Source organism: Melanerpes formicivorus, unplaced genomic scaffold (assembly GCF_026170545.1).
Source record: "Melanerpes formicivorus ecotype bairdi unplaced genomic scaffold, bMelFor1.0.p_v2 SCAF_75, whole genome shotgun sequence".
NCBI lineage: Eukaryota > Metazoa > Chordata > Aves > Piciformes > Picidae > Melanerpes > Melanerpes formicivorus.
Genome location: NW_027142427.1, coordinates 1,098,288 through 1,120,776, shown reverse-complemented (window position 1 = coordinate 1,120,776; position 22,489 = coordinate 1,098,288). Strand labels below are relative to the sequence as shown.

The 22,489-nt window shown below is 46.1% G+C and overlaps 1 protein-coding gene across 1 annotated transcript in view; it reads left to right on the top strand.

Moving 5' to 3' along the window:
* The first annotated feature begins 10,556 nt into the window (after positions 1 to 10,556).
* Positions 10,557 to 22,489, top strand: part of TRABD2B (TraB domain containing 2B) — a 357,793-nt gene continuing 345,860 nt past the window's right edge. Inside the window, exons 1-2 of the mRNA XM_068163840.1 lie at positions 10,557 to 10,759; positions 11,291 to 11,851. Coding sequence (XP_068019941.1) covers positions 10,652 to 10,759; positions 11,291 to 11,851 — 669 coding nt within the window. The 5' untranslated portion in view covers positions 10,557 to 10,651. The remainder of the gene's footprint in view (positions 10,760 to 11,290; positions 11,852 to 22,489) is intronic.

Sequence of the window (22,489 nt, the reverse complement as noted above, 5' to 3'; positions counted from 1 at the left end):
TGGAATAGCTATCATCATAGGGCTGTGCATTTATAGATAGAGATTCAACAACAGGATGGAGTTAGAAGGCACAGCTCAGATTTTACGTTGCCTACAAGTTCTACTTCCACAGGAAAGCAAAGTCAGTTTCTGAAAAAGTGGGGAGAGCTCATTCTTCCCCACATTTTTCTTATTCCATTCTACTTTCCCTGCTTTCTTCATGGTCTCCCCATGACCAGTGCTAACAACAGGAGAGACTAGCCTAACTCCTCATGCAGGCAGAGTAAAAGTGATTAGGCACAAACTGGGACCGAGGGTACACTATAAACACTTTCAAAACAGACAGTATAAGGGCCACGAGGATGAGCAGAGGGCTGGAGCACCTCTCCTGTGAGGACAGACTGAAGGAGTTGGGGCTGTTCAGTCTGCAGAAGAGAAGGCTCCAAGGTGACCTAATTGTGGCCTTCCAGTATCTGAAGGGGGCCTACAAGAAGACTGGGGAGGGACTGCTCAGGATGTCAGGTAGTGATAGGACTAGGGGGAATGGAATGAAGCTGGAGGTGGGGAGATTCAGGCTGGAGGTGAGGAGGAGGTTCTTCACCTTGAGAGTGGTGAAGCCCTGGAATGGGTTGTCCAGGGAGGTGGTCGAGGCCCCGTCCCTGGAGGTGTTTAAGCCCAGGCTGGATGAGGCTCTGGCCAGCCTGATGTAGTGTGGGGTGTCCCTGCCCATGGCAGGGGGATTGGGACTGGATGATCCTTGTGGTCCCTTCCAACCCTGACTGATGCTATGATACTAGTATTTTCTATGTGTCTGCTGAAAAATGTTTTGAAAAAAAGAAATGTTCTGAAAATCATCCTATAAAATAGTAAATTCTGTGACAAACTAACATTAGGATTACACCACACAGATAAAGATGACCCAGTCACAGTCTTCCAGGTCACAGGTAACATTTGATACCCATAAGGACAGAGGTCAGAAGAGAAACCTTTGTACATATTTTAGGGACTTGCAATAGGGTGAAAGGTTTACTTTTTCTCAAGTGCAAAAGGATTACTGGGGCTATTGGGAATTTGTTTCAAAGAAGTAAGAAGAGCTTTACAGTTCTGCAATAATTGGAAGGTATGTAAGAAGAGATAGGTAAGTTGTGATGAGATTTAGCATAGCATAGCATCAGTTTTTAGTTGATTAATTCTTCCTTACAGCTTGTAATGGATATACACAATGTGATTTCAGGGCAGGAGCAGCTTCAAAGTACAACTGGAGTATCACAGATCCAAGCGTGCACAGCTGAACCTCAAATATTTAAGCCACTTTGAGTTACACAGGAGGAAAGGAAGAGGAAGATTACTATGATGTGAAGTGTTAAAGCTTCTTTCACATGATTAAGTATATTTGCATGTTTTACTCAAACTAACAGAAGGGAATAGAAAGAAAAAAGTAGTGTGTGTATGGGTGTACAACATAGGCTGCACCTCGAGTACTGTGTCCAGTTCTGGGCCCCTCAGTTTAGGAAGGAGGTTGACTTGCTGGAACGAGTCCAGAGAAGAGCAACAAAGTTGGTGAGGGGTTTGGAACACAAGCCCTATGAGGAGAGACTGAGGGAGCTGGGATTGCTTAGCCTGGAGAAGAGGAGACTCAGGGGTGACCTTATTACTCTCTACAACTACCTGAAGGGAAGTTGTAGACAGGCAGATGATGGTCTCTTCTCCCAGGCAGCCAGCACCAGAACAAGGGGACACAGTCTCAGGCTGCGCCAGGGGAGGTTTAGGTTGGATGTTAGGAAGAAGTTCTATACAGAGAGAGTGATTGCCCATTGGAATGGGCTGCCCGGGGAGGTGGTGGAGTCGCTGTCATTGGAGGTTTTCAGGAGGAGACTTGATGGGGTGCTTGGTGCCATGGTTTAGTTGTTTAGGTGGGTTGGATTGGTTGATGGGTTGGACACGATGATCTTGAAGGTCTCTTCCAACCTGGTATATTCTATATTCCGTATTCTATATTCTATATACGTCCTGCTCCTCGTTTAAGGCTTCCCAAAAGTAGGGAAAAATCATGTTTGGTGATTTGGACAGAGAACTGCTAGAGTAACAAGAAAATTACAGGCATTGAAAAAGTTCCCTGTCATTGTCCTTCTGTGGGAGAAGACAAGGATACAGGATGGAGCAGGGTAGGATCCCCCTCTAATGACCACTATCAAGTTTCCTCATAAAGTGACACAGCCAAATTTCTCCTGCAGCAGGTACCCTAAAGACAACATACAGAGAGGGTGGCATGTACTGGCTGCACAGGACACAGTAACCCATTTATCAGGAACCACTGCCACAAGCTGTGTTGCCACTGAGAGAGAATAACCATCTCTGTGATGATGCTGCAGAAGCATTGCTACAGCACTACCATAAACTGTTAGCCTCTGTCTCTCTGCATCACTTTAGCTCTGCCTAAGGCAGTCTTCCTCCTTAGTCTAGTGATCTCCTCTCTAATTTTATACCTTAGGCAAATTTGTTATTCAGCCTTTGAAATAGACTTAGCATGACTTGGAAGGTCTCATGCAGTAATTGTGTACAGGTCCAGAGGAGCAAGAGTACACTTTGTTCTGCACTGCCATTAAAAACCAGCGTGCAGATAACCAGGCATCTGTTGAGCATGCAAAACGTAGCCAGGTATTATCACTCCTTTCTGTACTAACTGGTGTTACTCAGGAAGGATCTTGGACTTGAATATACTATTGAAAGTGTTGGCTGTGCTTGATTTGAAACAGGAGTGAGTCTGAATGACCCTTCTCTAGAGACATAAAAGCTTCCCAGTGAAACTTGGCAGCTGAAGAGTTTAATTACCTCCATGGGATCACCTCTGAAAAACTCCATGGCTCAGAAAGGTAAAATGGCTACTGTTGGAAGAACCTCCCTAGAGGCCACCAGTAGGCCTAATCTTGTCAGGAAAGTGGGAACAGGACATGAAGGAATCTCTTGAGCTGTACTTGCTGATGGATTAAATCTCTATCACAGGAAAATTTTAAAATCAGACTAGATCATTAGGAAAAGAAACAGCTGACTTTCAGAGGTCTTTCCAAGCACAGGTGGTAGATGAGACAACTCACACTAAAGCACACGATTTCTCCCAGGCAGCCAGCACCAGAACAAGAGGACACAGTCTCAAGCTGCACCAGGGGAGGTTTAGTCTGGAGGTTAGGAAGAAGTTCTATACAGAGAGAGTGATTGCCCATTGGAATGTGCTGCCCAGAGAGGTGGTGGAGTCACCATCACTGGAGGTGTTCAGGAGGAGACTTGATAGGGTGCTAGGTTGCATGGTTTAGTTGATTAGGTGGTGTTGGATGATAGGTTGGATGTGATAATCTTGAAGGTCTCTTCCAACCTGGTCTATTCTATTCTATTCTATTCTATTCTATTCTATTCTATTCTATTCTATTCTATTCTATTCTATTCTATTCTACTCTACTCTACTCTACTCTACTCTACTCTACTCTATTCTATTCTATTCTATTCTACTATCCAGAAATAGTAAGGAAAAGAATAATTCAAGCTCAGGATGGATGAAATTATTTCGGTGGCTGTTACTGAGCACTAGTCCCAGCTCACACTTCCAGGTGAGAGAGCTGGTTGGGATAGTGGGGGGTTCATGTGACCCAGCTCCAGTCAGGGTAGATGAGGCTTTTTTCCCCCCAATTATCAAACCAAACATACAGAGACATACGCACTTTGAGATCAGTGAAGTTCAGATCCTGGCCAATTTCTATCATTAAGTGCACAAAACACTAAGATAAATAACGGAAAATGCTTCAGCTGCTATGTATTTAGGGCACTTTAGCCATGTGACATCAGAAAATATTCCATGGTGGAACTTATTAACATAAGAATGGACTTGGTGAGACTTTGGGATCTATTAAACTTCCAGCTAACTAGACTTTTGTTTATCCAATCGACAGATGGTGTTTTTCTGAACCAGTTATGTTGATTCACAGCACTGAAGTGGTTACTGGAAAAAAGGACCACGAGTTTAATAAGAAGCAGGCCCACACACACACACCACAAATGTGAGCCATATTCTACCACCTCCAAAGGAAAAAAAGCAGTAGTTTTTAAACTGAATTACCAAAAATTGGTGCATTTTACATGTCCATTATCCACGTTCAAAGCCCACGGAACAGAAACGCTGTTGGCAAATCAGCTACTGCAGACATGCACCAAGTTATTCTATTTGCTTCCAATACTCTGCTCCAGGTTAGGAGAAAGACACACACAGGCTCCTCTTTCAGAAGAGCTGTCTTGGAGGGCTGGTTTAACTGTTTTATGCTAAAGACTCATGCCACTTAAAAAACCCCTCTCAAGCTTCTCATGAATAAATGCCAATGAACATAGTAAGGTATCACAGCTGTAGAAATCAATGGCAATCTAGAAACCAGGTAAAGAAAACATAGTGAACGACAACAAATTGTGGAGCATTTAGAGGACCCTCAAGCAGCTGAACTCCCAATCCTTCTCCAAGTATGAAAGAGGTTTGAACTGTTTACGAAATTAAGTGGAGCTTCTGGAACTGCAGACTAAGCTATGCTGAACAGGAAGAAATCTCTTTGCATAGTAGGCCTCAAGGAGATAACCTATTGTGTTAAACAGCCAGCTATAGCCTTTGCTAAGTAGCAGGGAGATTACCCCTGTTCAGGTGGATGGGTTGCTTTCAGACCTTTCAGATTTTCACAATGAGAACAGGCAGACGTTGGAATAATCTCCCAAGAGATGCAGTAGATTGTCCTACACTGGTCATTTTTAAGGCTCAGCTTGACAGGGTGCTGGGCCATCTCATTTAAGTTACACTCCACATAGAAAGGTTTGATCCGATGATCCTTGGGGTCCCTTCCAACCTGGCATTCTGTGATCGTGCGTGACCTCTTTTTCACTGTATCTCTGATTTAATATGTTTTAGGAAGGGAACAGTAATGTTCTGCTTAAGTTGCAGACAGATCTCAAGCAGGTAGGATCCACCAGAAGAAGGACAGCTTTTTGTCTCCATGGGCTTAAATCAAGAATATCTTTGAGAGGATGGGAAAAGGAACTGCAAAGAATATAATGGAGTGTTAACAGCAGTCACCTATCCCATCATTTTGTGTGTGTATATGTATGTATATATAAACACACTAATCCATATAAACACACACACACATAGGCACATACACCTTCCTAGGTGTGTGAATATGTAATATTATATACATACACAAGTGCAGACTAAACTTTAGACAGAGGCAGAACGCATACCGGAGTCTGACACCGGGAAAGGTTTTCTTCAGTGTATTTACACACTGAGTCCCAGGCAGGATGTGGTCTGTCATTGCAGAGGCCACAGCACAAGGTGAGACTTTGCAAAATGTAATACAAGCTTTTAATGCTGGTCGGTCTGCAAAATTCATACCTCCTCCTTAGAAGGGAGGATGTTAGGGTTGAGAGGGGATTTGCTTCAAGAGCTAGATTGGTTGGTTCTGGAACGCCGAGACAAAAGACGCTGGACTGGACACAAGAGGACAAACACACAAGGAAATCCAAGTCTGACTACAGTGACTACATTGTATAGGCTGTTAGACACAGGAAGAAAAGATATGAAACATTATAATGGTTGTGATAATTCAGCAGTTTCAGTGTGACAACCTTAGGTAGTAGAGGGTTGCTCCTCTGACAACTCTGTGTTTTACATCATGATCTGTACAACTGAACAATCATGTTGTGTGTGAATACAGCTGCTAACATCAAAATCAGTCTTTTGCAGGAAGATCTGTATTCCATAGACATCTCACTGCATAGATGTCATGGAAGATAACAAGCCATGGCTTGACAGCTAGCAGTGCAACTGCTTTGTTACTTTTTGAGTCCCGGACAGCTACACGTAATGCCACCTGTGAATAACACAGCAGAGAAATCTAATTAGGATCCTTAACTGGACCTGAGCAACCTGAACTGACATTCAAGTTGACTGACCCTGCTCAGAGAGTCCTTCCCAACCTAATTGATTTTTGTATGCTATGATGTATAGCATACAAAAATGATTTATTCTCATCTGTCATCTCTGGTAGGAGCAGAAGGCACCTTGAGACCTTCACCTTCATTCATGGGAAAAGGCAAAACTGGGCTCTTACTCTTCCAGGTTTGACAGAGGACAGCTTTTGGGAGAGTCAGTGGGTCAGCCAGAGTTCCTTGTTACAGGAAAGGTGTAAGAAATGCAGAGACTGCAATCCACTGGGGATTTTGAAATTCTTGAAAAGAAAGTATACCATGGCAGAGACATGCACTGACAGCTTACTGATAAAGCACAGGCCAACAATACCATATTTTTCCCAGGAGGAAGGTGAGAGGAGAGGAAGAGACAAAAGGGAAGTTAGCTGGGTAATTAGTGTGCTCTGGTAAAAAAGTGTTATGCTTCCCTGCATGCAAATACTGATCCCTCACAAGCTGCTTTCTCTCAGATCTAATAATCTTCTTTACCTGTTGGAAACACACTGTAATTACAAGTTCCAATGCCAGCATCTCATTAACAAAGAAGCCTGCCCTCTGTTGCAGGAGGGTTTGTTTTGCCTTATTCAAGGTATTGTTAAAGCCTCCACAAATATTTTCTGTGCCCACACTGACTCCTTACTGAATCTGGCTGTCTTCACTTCCTGTCTTAGTACAACTTACTTGTTAAGTTGGTGCCTTACTGCACCCCTGAAGTGGTTGCCTTTAAGTGGTTGGTGAAATGATTAATATTTATTTAGTAAAGCTCTTTGAAGATGATACATGACATAAACATCAGCTAACACTACCATGCTTCCAAAAAACAATACAGCTTTTGTAAGAGTAAAAGCCTAGTCCCCCACCAAGATTTCTTGAAATCTGTTAAAACAAACCAACATAACCTCCCCTTTGCAGTTTAGCCACCTTATCTCTTTGCAATTTTTTAATAGGCAGCACTTCCCATCTGATTACTGCTAGTCACATTGTTACACTGCTTCTACAGCCTTGGGGTTTTCTTACAAAGCTCCTCTGTTCCTCCAGACAGGCACAAAACAGTAGCAGGTAGGGAGCAATATACATTTTCCAAAGATCAGAACCATTATTTAACATTTTTGGTAAATATTTACTTTAGAAGCAGGCTAAATGTTACTTAAGATTTGGTCTAAACTGCTGTGTTTAAAGGGGGGGAAAAAAAATCACAAAGACATATGGAACTCATCTGAAGGAGAAAAAAAATATGTTACAATTACACAAAAGAATTAATTTCCCTTACTGTTACCAAAGAGTTGTCTTCATAAAAGCTTGTGGCATGCTTTTGCATCTTAGGTGGAACATCACGATACACATTGTGTGGTTTATCTCCTTTTCCTCATGTCTGAAGGTCTGGCTGCAGTTTCCCCAACCTGAGCATCCCACCAAATCAGTACACACCCACATCACACTCCCACTGGGATTTCTGCTCCTGGTCTGGTCTTTTTGTTTTTTTCCTTTCCCCTTTCCCTTCTTCTTCTTAGTCATCTTACCCACAAATGGCATAAATCAAGGCGAGGCTGTGTTTTCACAGCTAGGCAGTTCTTGCAACATCAGGGCTGAGTTCAGGGAAACGGCTGGAAGACTTGCTATACCCACACACACACCTGCCTTTTGGCTGATGGAAGATGAGTGCAGTGCCAAAGATGTTTGTTTGTTCTTGCCCTGGGTGCTTTGATATGTATGCCATCAATGAGGGTAGCCACCCTACCTCACAACACAGCACCCAAGACTGAATAGGGCCTCACATCTCCTTAGAGACCTCCCAGGTGTCTTTTCCAGCACATGAGATGTTGGGTCACATCACTGGAGATGTCCCTACCAGCCTTCTGACAAGGCCTCTCTGTTCTTTCACTGCTTTGGAAGGTATGTGGGGAGGAACTGGGGAAAACAGTAGACCAAGTCAAAGCCCCTAAGGCAGGCGAGCACAATCACCTCAGTTTGGAAGTGGCACTTGCTGAACACAAGTACGCAGTTTGGAACAAAGGCAGAAGACCTCCACGCTACAGGGTCACAACAGCATTAAGCCTGTAGCTTAGGTGGTGTTGTGGCTGGAACTAGCCCTGGTGTCACATCTGCAGGAACCCTGCACATCCATCCCTGCTCTGGACTTCATTTCAGATGGTGGCACAGCCATTTATCGTGACCATCCAGGACCCTGCATGTTTGTGAGTGGGCTGGAAGCGAGTGCTGAGGCATGCTTGGGAAAAGGTGTGGCTGCTTAAGAGAGAGAGATGGCACAGGCACGTGCAGCTGGGCTCTGCCCTTGCAAAACTGTGTCATCACCCTGGTAATGCTGGGGAGGCAAGCCAAGAGGCCCCAGTGTCACATCCCTTGAGAGCAGAGAGGGTGTCCTAATATGGGGCCACAGGTGACTCCAGGCCACCAGCACCCAGTGCGGCCATGACTTTATCGTCTCACTGGACCATCCTGTGTCACAATGAAGGGACACCTCATCAGCTAAAAAACCTTCTGTCTCTTTCTCCCTGAGTCTTTCCTTTCTTTGAACACTATCCCTCAGACCAGAAACAGAAAATTAAGTATTTATTTGCAGGAATTAGAAACATCATGAGAAAAAAAAAAGCCCATGCTCCTTTGCATGCTTTTTACCTGTCTGTGAGATCTGGGAGGAGAGAGAAGAGGTTGCAAAGCCTTCTAAAAGTAATTAGAGAGGGGCTGCTGGTCCTGACACTGTAGTTGGGAGAACACTCTTCTGCCTTTGGAGGCCACTGGAGGCACACACTGCAGTTAGTCCCTTCAGCAGCCTGTGTAGCTGCATTTGTCCATCAGTAACCACAGCAAGTGGTGTCCCTCTCAGCTTCAACAGGGATGTCAGGAAGCCATTTATAGCCAGCTAGGCCTGAGTCTGCCACTGTCCCTGGCAAAATCCCTGCTGGCTCTATTCTGAGTTTTGTCAGAGTGAGGACCCTGGCTCATAATAGTAATTACTGTATTTCATCAGGCAAACTTTGGTAGTTTTAATTCTTCTGGAAACAGTCAGGAAGGTTTGCAGCTGCAGAGGTGGTGGGGATCCAGACCTGCCCTGCTGGGTGTACTGCATACAGCAGGCCAGGCTGCAGAGATGCCTGGGGCCACCAAAACAGTGGGGCTGGGCTGTGTCCTGCAGGGAGAAGGGTCTGTGTTTGGCTCCCTGACCCCCATCCCTGCCCTAATGGGTCCAGAGGCAGGAGTTCCAGCAATGGTGGCGACAGGCACTGCCAACCTGTCCTCTGCTCTGAAACCTCACAGTGTAACAGAGCTGGATATTCAGGAGGAGACTTCAGTTGCAGCTGCTGGAGTTGAGCATCGCCTGCAACAGTGAAAAAGCTGCAGACCCCCAGGGATTCCGGATGCGCTCCTGTCAGCAACAACCACCTCAGATCTCACTGGAGAAAGGTGCTTCCTCCTGAGGCTTTTGAGTCCAAGTGGAAGCTGGATAGCTAACAGGGTGCGCAGGACAGATGCACGTTTTGCAAACACACAGACGTTTCCGTCCATCCTCCCGTGCGGCTGAGGAGGCAGGGGACCCTCCTCAGGGGGCCACAGTTGCAAGGATGGCAGAGGCCCAGGGTATGGCGCTGCCAGCAGGGCTCACGTCCTTGACCTGCTCTCCACCCCGGCGCTCAGCGAGGCGCCGCTGCCCCTGGTTTCGGAGGGGCGAGGGGAAGGCGGTGCCTGTACCAACATGTCTCCTCAAGCCCGCCAGCCGCGCGGGTCAGAGCGGCCGGCGGAGGTCTGGGGGCGGGAGCGCCTCAGGGCATCCCCTCCAGAGCCGGCTGCTCTCAGCTCCTTCCCGGGACAAGCCCCGTCCGTGTAATTTTATCAATTCTGGAAACTTTTACACTTTGGCACTGTAGTGCCTAACGCGAGCGAAGCGCCGCGCAGGTGCCGCCGCGACCGAGCCGGCAACGCTGCCGCCTCCCGGTCACCGCCGCCGCGCGACTGCGCTGGGGCGCGATCGCCCCCTGGCGGCGGCCCCTGGAGGCGGCGGCGGGAGGCGCGGGCGGGCCGGGGAGGCTGCGCCAAACTTTCTGCCGAAGCGGGAGTTCGGCCTCCCCGGTACGCTGTGCGCCGCCGCCCCGCGCAGCAGCGCCCGCCTCTCCAGAGCTGGTCCGATAGCTCCTCTTGGCCGCCGAATTTGAAAAAAAAAAAAAAAAAAGAAGAAAAAAGAAAAAGCCGAAAAAAAAATTTATTTTAAAAACTTTTTTATTTTCTGGGTCTTCTGCCCCCCACCCCCAACCTCCTCCCGAACCGGCGGGGCGGGAAGGGAGCTTCTCCGGTCTGCAAATTCAAAGCATGGCGGAGGCTGGCGATGAGAACCGTCCTCCCCAAAGCATCCAGCTCCTCTGACAAGCCCGGAGCCAGAGGGGGTGGGGGTGGGAAAGGGCGGGAGGGGGTAGAGAATGGGAGGGAGGGGGCGGCCAGTCCTTCCCCCTGCACTTGTCAGATGCAGATGGGACTGGCAAAGTTTGTTTGAATAAAAAAAAAACAAACCCCAACAAAAACAACAACACGCCAAAAGAAAAAAAAAAAAAAGGGGGGGGGTGGGGGGGAAGAGCAGGAGGAGGGGGAGGGAAAAAAAAAAAAAAGATCCTAGAAATCCAAAAAGGCTCATCTGGGAAGGAGAGAGAGGAGAGCGAGAGGAAGCGGGATGCAACTCAACCTGACGCTGATCTGCTTCGTCTTCGGGGGGTTCCTGCCCGACGCCGCGGCCCGGCGGGAGCAAATGGACACGGGGCAGTGCGACCTGCCCCGCTCGGTGAGCCGGGCCGTCCCGGGGGGCGCGGCTGCTCGCTGGTGCGCGGCTGGCCGCGGCGCTCCGCGGGAGCGGACGGGGCGCGGACGGTGGGGGGACGGCGGGGTCGGGGGTGCGCGGAGGGGTGCGGGAGGACGGGCGCCCCTGTTCGTCCATGCGTGTGCGCGCGGCCCAGGCGGGCGCGCGTGTCCCCGCAGGTGTGGCGCTACCGCGCTTGTTCCCCGCGCGCCCCACGGTGTCCCGGCGCGGAGGGGATCTCCAGACGGGGACAGGACTGGAGGGGTACGGCGGCGGGGGGTTGGCGCCCGTGGGCGAGAGTGGGGGTCACCGTGGGACGCTGCCCTGCGTGGTCTCTTCGTGCCCGTGGGCTTTGCTTGCTCCGAGCCTGGATGAGGCTTGCGCAGGGAGATGCGGGAGAGCGACCCCCGGGTCATCTTTCCTGCGGGCAACCCCAAAGGTGGCATTACTCCCCTGGGTTCTCTCCTAGCCCTCTTCCCCTCTGCAAATGACCAGCCCCTGCTGTCCTCTTCACAGCAAGGAGAGCTCAACTCATTCCTCTGGACCATCCGTCGTGACCCCCCAGCCTATCTCTTTGGCACTATCCACGTGCCCTACACACGGGTGTGGGACTTCATCCCTGACAACTCCAAGGCCGCCTTCCACGCCAGCTCCAGTGTCTACTTTGAGCTGGACCTCACTGACCCTTACACCATCTCAGGGCTGGCCAGCTGCCAGATGCTGCCCCACGGGGAGAACCTGCAGGACGTGCTGCCCCGGGAGCTGTATCGCCGCCTCAAACGCCACCTGGACTACATCAAGCTGATGCTGCCCCACTGGATGACCCCAGACCAGCGGGGCAAAGGGCTCTATGCTGACTACCTCTTCAATGCCATTGCTGGCAACTGGGAGCGCAAGAGGCCTGTCTGGGTGATGCTCATGGTGAACTCCTTGACGGAAACAGACATCCGCTCCAGAGGTGTGCCGGTGCTCGATCTCTACCTTGCCCAGGAGGCCGAGAGGATGAAGAAGAGGACGGGTGCCGTGGAGAGGGTTGAGGAGCAGTGTCACCCACTGAACGGGCTCAACTTCTCCCAGGTAAGAAGGCTCTGGGGCCTTGTGGTTTATCTCGGGAGGTGGGGTCATTGTCTTCACATTTTGGTCATTTTTTTGGGGGGGTTAACCCCAAGACTGGTGCAGCAAGGTGTGTCACTCGCTCATGGGCCTCAGCAGCCATTCCATCGGGCTGCCAGTTCTCCACCACACTGATGCGTGCTGCCTGCGGAAAAAAACTCTGATGTGTGGAGCGAGCGGCGCTCTGTGTATCATGTGCAGCGTTTATTTGAGAGGCAAATATCCAGGGTGTGAATGTATGTGTCTACTGGCTTGCCGCTTGTGAGGGAAACTTGCACGCCTCCCATCCTGTCTTGGAGCTGGGTAAAAAGTACTTCGTTTTGTTTGTTTGTTTTTAAATGAAGCAGCTCTTTAGTACTTGTCAGGAAGAGGATGAAGCGTGAACAATGAAAAAAGAAATTTCTACATTGTTCAAACAGATTTAAGTATGTGCAAACTGTCAGTCGTCTTTTTGGTGGTCACTGCAGGTCAAAACAAACTGGCTCATGTTGCCCTAGTGTGCTGGGGGAAATTAAGTGTTCATTCTGCATGGATTTTTTTTTTCCCCCCCCTCTTCTTTTTAGAACAGGTAAATTTCAGTGAAAAGGATGTAGCTTAAGAAACTCAAGTTATTGGTGTAACTGGACCCCAGAATTCTTTCAGTGGATTTAGCTTTAAACAACCAAACGCTAAGCCCTGCGATCCATTTCATTTCAGTGGATTAATCAGGAGCACAGTCACAGCTATTGACTTTGCTTTGTGAAACTGTTTATATGAAATCAGATTTACTAGAAATTCAGGAAATGAATGTGTGTGGAAGAAAACAAATAACCCAGAGGAAATTTAAGATGGTGTCAGTTACTGTTATGATACTTCGGGTTTTAACCTGCTTTTTGTCATTAGTTTTGGATCAGACTATTTCCAGCTTTCTACTGACTGTCCTACTTGGAGCAAAAGTTTCTTGGTGATGTGGGAATAGGGATTAAAAGACTGATCTTTGGTTTGATTAAAATGTCTTTATTGTGCCTTCACCCCCTTCTTCCCTGAAGTCTAGTGGGAACTATTGTAAGGGGAAAAGGTCTGGCTGTCGCTAACATTTGGTTCAACTGATGTTTGAGCTGGAAGTCTAACTCTGCATACAGCCTTCAGAGGAGAAGATTGGTTGCATATGCTTTTGGAGGAATTTTCTTGTCTATTAACAAAAACAATTAAAAGAAGGCCCCTGGGAACTTTTCATTAATTAGCAAACACTCAAAACAAGGAATTTGTTTTACCCTGTTCTGTCTGAAAGGTTTAAGTGCCAGTCCTCCCTGTTGAACCCCTTCTCTGAGGTGAGGTAAAAATAATTAACTATTCCAGACATCCAATAGCATTTGGTTGTATTAGGTCAAAAATGGCAGTTAAAATCCAGCACATGAAAGCACTTGGTTAAAAACGTACCACTTGGAAGCCTTTAAACATGAATCATACTACAGTTTTTCTTTTTAGAGAGCAAGTGAGTGACAGAGAAAGGAGAAGGGGCAGAGTACAAAACTCACTGCTGCTTTTACCAGAGAGAGTGGCCTCTTACCAGAGAATGGTTTCTCTCATTCTCTACATTTTAAATAGAAACACAAACTTCTCCTTCATTTCACTATGATAGTAATCTAAAAAAGAACAGCAAAAATGTTCCTGTTCCTGTCCCTGGCAAGTGAGGACAATCATTTATGCAAAACTTTTGTTCTGATTAAAAAAACACATTACAGTTATTACAGAGAATTGACATTGCTGCTAAAATAGATCAGCATTCAGGAGGAATTTTTCCTAGACTGAAGCTTTTTTTCTGGGAACAAGGCCACCAGAACAACATGAGACACAATGAGCAAAAACAAACCAGATATTTATTTTCTTGCTTCCTCTAGATTTCATGCATCCTGACACCTGGCTAGTTGTTTAACAATAGTAAGTTGCAATGTTGTCACACCGTCTGGCAGTCCTACTGCTCGCTGTATTACTGTGCTAATTTCGTGGAGTGGATTACTATTGCTGGCTTTCTTTGCCTCCCAATTTCAGGTCTTGGAGCCTTCCTTAAGCAGCACATAATTAAAATACACCGGCATGGAAGTCAAGAAATTGGGCAGCTTTTGTCTTGTTAGGGTGTTTGCACAATGTGATGAGAACATCTGTGATAAATTACAGCCCCAAATCTGCTAAGGGCATCAGCAGTTCTTACCTGTTTTCGGCATTACTGTTAGGGGAATACTGTATGTAATTTCTGCCTTCACAGTGAGGACTTTAAAACTCTGCCTTGGTGAATCATGTCAATGCTTTTGTCTCCCACATCCCCAAAGTCCAGTATTTATGCCCTAAGCAAATTAAAAAGAGAAAAAAAGCTTTTTTTCCCCTCCCCTTCCCTTTTACTTCTTCTCCTCAAAGGCAGCTTTGTGCTACTGCAAATATTTAATCTGACTACATGCACCAAATCTGTTAATCTGATACCATGAGGAGGAGGAAATCTAGGAGTGGTCCTGGTGTGGTACTTGGTTTTGATGTGCTCTGAAAGAAAGTGGATACACTTGCATTTTTGACCAGGAACGCTCTTTGAAACGTTCTGTGCATGGCTTTGAAATGTTGATTGTCTTAGCCAGATGAAAAGATTAAGGTGGCTCATATAATTAGCTGCTTCCTGGAGAGCCAGCTCTTGCAGGTAGAGCAGGGCACATTGTTTTCTATTGTGAACCCAGAAACTTTGTAGTTTGATGCTCTGTTCCTCCTGAAATCCCTTCTCAGTGTTACACATAGCTATTCGAAGACAGCACCGCTCCCATTGCCCTGCTTTCCAGGTGAACTGCTGCTTTTCTGGTTAGCTTGCAGAGGGAGCATCCTCACTATCTCTGAAATGCCAGCAGCTGGGTATTACATAGCTGGTGGCAAGGTGTCTGCAGCAAAACACTGGGCTGGGAGCCTGACAACAGGGAAATTCAGATCAGCTTTGGGTCAGGTTGAAATTTCATTGCTCCTTGGTATAGGAAGTTTCAGGGGTTTCACTGGAGATGGGACAGAAAGAGCTAAGAGATATCCAAGAAGAGGAAACAGAAAACTTTCCTTGCTGACAGTGCTGATGTTTATTGACAGCGTGGCAAGGCAAATGCAAAATCAAGTGGGCCAGGACTGAGAAGAGCTGTGGAGGGATGGATGGTGTTTAGGGCCTTCTCTTGTTAGGATCCTGGCAGAGGCATCGCCATGAGGACTTGTCCACATGTCCTTTGAGCGCCAGCTTGGGACAGGATTAAGCTTTCCCTCCTCTTCAGGACCCTCACATGGATCATGTGGACAGCTCTCCCTAGGCTGACATGTACTGTCCATGGAGCAAGGAGGATGGTAACGGTGACTGCTGCGGCTGCTCAGGTCTGTCTGTGGCAGCCCTGATCAGTCAGGGCTGTGGTGGGACCCCTCCACAGCCCCAGGGGTGAGCACCCTTGGGCAGCACTAAAAGCCTGTACAGTCAGCAAGGGGAAGCTCTTACTCTGCTACCCATGGTACTCTGCCCAAGGGAGGTGGGTGGTAGCTCTTGCTTGTGTTAGATCCTGTTTCTCAGAAGGGTCCTCAGACCAAAACAACATTGCTATCCCTTCTTCCAACTCAGAAATAAAATCCCTTTCCCATCCCATGCTAAGCTTGCTGTCTTTAGGGAGAACCTGCCTTTGTCTTGTGTCAGATGTCCTGAGTGCCACGGTTTGTGAGCGTAATTTTGTGTCAGGGTCTGGCTTCATTCTGACCTGTCTGTGGGGGAAGCTGTCAAACCAGAGGAAAGCCACTGGCACTCTCTTTTCTCTCCCTCCACTAGTTGGGGCTTGGGAAGGCCTGACTCCTGTCTTCTTCAGCCTGTATCATTTCCAACTGCAGGGGGAGATGTTAAATATCAAACGGGTGTTGATTGGATCAGAGACGGCCTCAAAGAAAGAAACCTTAGACGGTGCCAGATTAAACTTCACACTTCACCATTCTTCTGCTTTCATTTCTTTGCCGCCTCATTCTCTGCACAAATAAACCTCATCTCCTTGCTTTCTACCAATGAGACAGCATTCAAGGGACAGGAATGACTTTGTTAACAAAATCAGTCTTCATTTCCCAGGTCCTGCTGTTCCATCAAACCCTGGGACATGGCAGCTTTGATTACTCTAGTGATAGGATTAGAGGGGGAACAAGTGCTGGTTAATAAAAGGCCGATGGGTGGTCCATCATGTTTGGTCACTGACAGATCTGCAGTCTTGGAGCTGGACCTTCAGTGGCAAAACAGCACAACACAGTAAGATACAGACAGGGCCACGGCCTGGACTTGCTATTCCATCACCCCTGTCCCCTTGAAAAATTAAACATTGCTGTGATCACAGAGCTGGGATTCTTGTTGCTGGCAGGGACCAGCATAACCTAAAGGGAACTTGAGTCTCTTTCCCACTCCATCCAGACTCAGAAGTTTTCTGAACCAGTTCCAGAGACAGTTGACTTTTGACAGTCTGTGGAGTTTATCTGGGGCAGTGTTAGGGATATTGCAAAGCTTTTAACAATACTTTTGAAGAAGAGTGGGGGTTTTGCCTAACAGAAATAATGCTTTAGAAAAAGGGCTTTAGAAAATTTTTCAGGCCTCATGAAAAGGGCAGGAGTCATCAGAAATAGCTTAAAACCTTCTCTTTTGATTGCTGAATATCATTGAAAGGAAGGTCAAAAACTTCGATTAGTTGTACATCTTTTTACACATTGCACATAGTTTTCTCCTTACTGTCTCTAATTAAAGTATCATCCTCTTCTTCACCCTTCCCCACAGCAGCTCAGGGCAAAAAGAATCCCCCAGTGAAATTAGCCTTGGGGTAGAAATTCATACCGCAGAAATAGAAATCCTTCCATTTAACTCCCTCTGAATAGCAGTGGGGCTGCTTTGTGTCTTTACTAGGGGAACTGCTGATGGTGAAGCTATGCAGGTATTAAAATTGCAGTAGTCAGGGTAACACCTGAAAGGATCAGCAGCTGGCTGTTTATAGCTTTAACGAACTTTAAGTGTTGCTCTTTGCAGGTAGTTACTGTGTGCTTCTTCAGCACTGCCTGCTTGAAAGGCCCACCCTGGCATTTGATGCCTATTAAGAATAAGCCTGCCAGTTAATGATGGCTCGAGGGGCAGCTGGCAATTCATCTGTTGTATTCGTTGTGTATACAACTGCAAGAAGTGTTTGTGGAACATGTCAGATGTAGAACTTTCCTTTCCCTCTGATCCTTCATACCTGCCTTGGTAAGATCCAAGGCCAGGACAGGTGTACCTGCCTCCCAGATCTGGGAGGTTTGTTTGCAAAATTATGGATGCTGCTTGTGATCAGCTTTAGTTAGGAATTGCATCTTAATAAGGTGTGCTTTGAGAGGAACAAGCCCCCATCAAACAGTGGTGAGCAAGCCTGGCCCTAAAGGGCCTACTCAAACTACTGCGTTTGAGTCAGCTGAATGTTATCAATATAGAGAAGTCAAAATAGCAGAATAGTGACATTTGTTCCCTGTGTGTGGTGAGAGGTGAGTTGAGGTCAGAGCATTGTCTCTGTGGCTCCAGTGATGCCTGATCCTGGTGTCAGTGAGCCCTGAAACTGCTGCAGTGTGAGAAGTGTGGGGAGCACCCAAGTAGGTGCTTTGGTCTCCCTGGGGGGATTCACTCCTCAAGCTCTGCCCCAGGAAAGGGAATCAGAAGGGGGAGAGCTGACCCAAATCTATCCCTGCACTTAGACATTAATGCTGCTTTCAAATCCCTGTGAGATCTCGCCTGGAACAGTTTGCTACCTCTGAGCTGCTCAGCCAGTAAGTGTAAGATACCCTTCCCTTCAGTAAATGATATTTCCACAGTGATGATTTTCTCTCTTTGCTGTCTGCTGTCAGTTTCTTGACACTTTTGCAACAGCAGTCAGGATCCTGCCCCAGGCCCAGAGCACTTTGCTTGTAAACAGAACAAACCATTGACTTTAAAAACATCAACTTCAAGTGTAGTGCAACCTGCAGTCCTCAGAAAGTCTTTAACAGCCTCCCCTCAGCTCCCTAGTGAATAGCAATCTATGCTATAAAGCCAGCTCTCATCATTCAGGCTAGTCAGAGGTTCCTGTATTGAAAGGGCCAGAAATGATCTTAAGCAAGGGCACTCATACACCTTGCACTCCTGCAGAGGTAGAGATTGGTGGCAGGGCTCCTGGCAAAACATACCTGGCAACTTTAGAGGGACACAGTGTAAAACAATAGTTTTTCTTGTGCTAGGCTTTATACTACAAGCCCTCATTAATCTTTTCACTGTCATTAGGATTTAATGGGACAGGTAAGAGGCAGAAGAAATCAAAGAGTTACTGCTACAGCCACATGAAATTGGTGTGATTTCTTTCATCTTTTGGTCCTATTAACAGAGTTCTTTCATGCCTGGGTAGAGGTGCTTTGCCAGAGCAGAGTGTTTAGGACACCACAGAGATGGAGATTTTCAGCAATGACCAGTGTTTTGGGAACTTCATGTTTTTAACTTTCAAGAATCAATGTTAGAAGAGTCCTATTTTGCAGGGAAACATCTGCCTCATGTCCACGTGCTTTCCCAAGTCCCCTTTTCAAGCTGATAGGCAATTCAGGCCCTAGGTGCTACTAGACTTAAAATCTGCAGAAAGCACTAGGGGTTTATCACAGATTTGCAGTATCTTTCTGAACCTCAAATTATTTATAGGTTGCAGTCACCAAGGCATTTTTCTGAGCATTGGAACAATTTGTGAACCTGTAAGCCGTAAAGCATTACAGTTTCCAGCTCACCTGAGATGCCAGAGATTAAATTAGTGCCTGCAGAGCTTAAAATTGCAGCTATCAGTATTTGAACTTAGTATCTCAGTTCTTGGACTGGAATTGGAATAAAGGTTATACTCTGCAGACTAGGGACAGTGCCTGAAGGGATCCTGAGGGAAGGCAGGAGAGGGACTTTTCATGAGAGTGTCTAGCAACAGGACAAGGGGGAATAGTTTTAAGCTGCAGGAGAGTAATTTTAGATTGGATCTTAGGAAGAAGTTCTTCAGTACAAGGGTGGTGAGACTCTGGAATAGGTTGCCCAGGGAGGTTGTGGATGCCTCCTCTGTGGGGGTGTCCAAGGGCAGGTTGGACAAGGACTTGAGCAGCCAAATCTATTTGAGAGGCATCCCTGCCCATGGTGGGGAGGATGGAGTAGATGGATCTCTAAGGTCTCTTCCAACCTAAGCTGTTCCATGATACTGTGATGACAGGCATGCATTTTGATGTATGATTAGTTGTGTCTGTCACAAGAGCTAGTAGTTAGGATATCTCATTCATCTTGGTGGATTTGCTTTATCTGATGTTCAGGAGAACAGTGTAGCTGCTTTGTGTTACTGTTGTTGTTTACTAGATCTAATTGTCACTTAAATGCACAACAGAATTAGAAGAGACACAATTAATAGCTGTATCAGAAGCTCAAGCAGGAATTAGCACAGATGACTGCTGCTTCTCTCCCTAGTTATTCCAGGAGCAGTCCTTGCTATTTGAGTTTCCAGTTTGTAGAGCCTCTGCTGCAAGTTGTTTCAGGACTTCCAGCACAGTATAAAAGAAAGTTGCTAAAAACTGTAAATTAAAGCCATGTGTTGAGAATTTTGGGATGGATGTTGTATGACTTGAGGAGACTCATTAGCAAAAGTACTTTTGGTTTGAATGAGATCAAAGACCCTAGAGTTTCCACTCAGAGGGTCATTTAACATAGGACTAGGCACCCCATTTCTCATAGAATCATAGAATCAATAAGGTTGGAAAAGACCTCAGAGATCATCCAGTCCAACCTATCACCCAAGACCATCTAATCAACTAAACCATGGCACCAAGTGCCTCATCCAGTCTCTTCTTAAACACCTCCAGTGATGGTGACTACTACTACTGTGCAGCACATTCCAATGGCCAATCTCTCTTTGAAGAACTTCTTCCTAACATCCAGCCTAAGCCTCCCCTGGCACAGCTTGAGACTGTCCCCTCTTGTTCTGGTGCTGGTTGCCTGGGAGAAGAGACCAACCCCCATCTGTCTACAACCTCTGTTCAGGTAGTTGTAGAGAGCAATGATAGGCCAGTTATACCTGAAGAAATCATCAGTGTTGAACTACTGTAATTAGATTTATCATCAGTGGATCACTGCTGATCACCTCTGTCCAGGCACTGCAGCAATGCTGAGGGGTGAAGAGTCTTGCAGATGTCAAAAAGGGAGTTTTATTACTTACTTCTTCAAAATCAAAATTGCAGTGGGTAGTGGTATGAGATGTGAAAGGTGCTGGTATGAATCAAATCCTATACCTTGTACTCATTCCAGGGTGTCCCTTGAAGCCAGGGATAACACTGAACCATTTCCAGAAACTCAAACTGGGGAACAGAGAAAAGATTGCAAAAAAAAAGAGAGAAGAAGAAGAAGAAGAAAGTTTTCTGATGTTCCTTTTTGCTAGATTCAGTTAATGTAGAAGTTCTAAAGCCTTTCAAATGATTTCCAGTCCAGAGGTTCTACAAAATCACAGAATTCACTGAGATGGGCTTGAAGAAATGCTGGCAATTCAGTTACAGACATCATGTTAGCTCTAACAGCACAATTAAGGGAATAACACTGCAGTATTCCCAAGATTGTATTAAAACTTTCTTCTTTTGCCCTAACTTTTGTACTGGGGCACCCGTTGGGAGGCACACATATCCCCCATACATAAAGCAGAGAAGAAGCTGACTTCACAGAGCAAAGCGATATTCATCAGACTCCCTTTATGAGCCAAGAAGTGAGGAAAAAGGAAACAAATCTTCAAGATATTTTCAAACCACTTTCCATTTTAATAAAAGTCAACTTGCAAGGAGCACAGGGAAAATATTTCTTTAAAGCAGGAGTTTCTGTGTCTTGAAAGCATCCCCTCATATTTTAGAGAGTGTATTAAATCCAAGGTCTCCATTAGGCTCCCTCAGCTTTATTAACAAACACAATGAAGACCGATTATTCTCTGTGCGCTTTCTGCCACCACACAAATTTTGCTTTCCTTTGATTTCTTGCAGGCTTTTCCTATTACAGGTGACAGCATAATAGTGATGGGGAATATTTATTTAAATGCGAGACAGAATGCTCACAGTATAGGAGTTTGCAGAGTCAGCAGAAGGAGAGAGGGCAAAAGAGTGATTTGAGAACCATGCCTAACTTTTGGAAGGTCTTTGTATTTCTGGCATGCAGGACACAGTTTTAGAAATGATTGTCTGAGATTAATGTTATTCCAGATGTGAAGTGTGATGGGACATGTCCCAACGTGCCCCATTGGTTCTAATGCACTGGTAAAGTCATCACAGCACTACTAATTGTGAAAGAGCTAAGTCTTGCACCATGTGAAGAGCTGGTGCTGACATAGGAGGAGCCTGCTGGGATGCTCTCTTGTAGTTTGCTTTCAAGCTGAGGTTTTTTTAAATGTATTTTATTTTTGAGCTAGCAGAGGAGCAAGAGAAGCACAAGTATTGCTAAAAAGCCTCAGGATGATTGTTTTTGCAAGAGTTAACTCGACAGAAAGTCCCTTTTCAGAATGACTTTCCTTCCTGATTAACACAGGAAACAACTAGAAAGAATATTTTCAGAACTCATTTTTTGCTTGCTGAAGAAGACAACTCCCTAAGACACAGAATTGAACAAAGTCAACTTTCTTGTGCCAAGTTATGCTCAAAACTATTCTAATATGGCCTGGTTTTCAGACAGCTGGGATGCTCTATTGGTTGACAGTTACAAGCAAACTGAAAGTTCAGTTATTACAGCATTTCTCCTTCCCATTTGCAGAACAGTGTGGAGATATTTTCTCCTTGGTGTGAGCATGAGGCCAGAAGACCAGGTTGTGTCATCCTGAAATGATCCAGGTCCTTTGATGGCAAGATGAAGTTCAGAGGGTGAAGACAGTAGGCATTCACAGGAATGAAACTTTATTTGACTCTATGGATTGGCTTGTAGCTGTGTGCAGACTTGCACTGAGTAGCTTTTTACTCAGCTAATTGTGTATAAACTGAAGTGGCTTGGCTGTGAAATGAGACATCCTGTACAGCATATAATTCATGACCACTTTCAGAGGCATTTTTGTTGAAGCTGGGTATGCAGAGGGAGACCTTCAAAATGTAGCCATCTGAAGCGCACTCTAGCAACTTCATAATTTAAGGTCAGCATTTCTACAGGCTCATGTTCCCATAATGGAATAGTGCTTGCTTGGAAAAAAAAAAGTAATGTATATCTCAGTGTATAATGGTGTGTTTTCTCTGAGAAAGAAACTGCCTGCTTGGATCACTTGCTGTGTGTTAGCTGTGACTGGGTAAGCATGTAAGTGACATACTGTGTAGAGACCTGAGCAAACTGTGGCTCTGAAGTTGAAAGAAAGCATAGTTGTGTGCACTTGGTGTATGTTCTCAAGCCTAAAGGTATTAGTTGTTGAGAGTCACTGCAGTAGTACTCTTTTGTGTCTTGGGAAGTACAAAGAGCTATAATCTCCCAAAAGGTGTCGTATTGTAGCGTACTTTGGATGGATTTTGTCAATACTGACAAAGAGATCCCAGTGGAAGATATCCCTAGGAATGTAAAACACAATCACCAGAACCCACACAAGA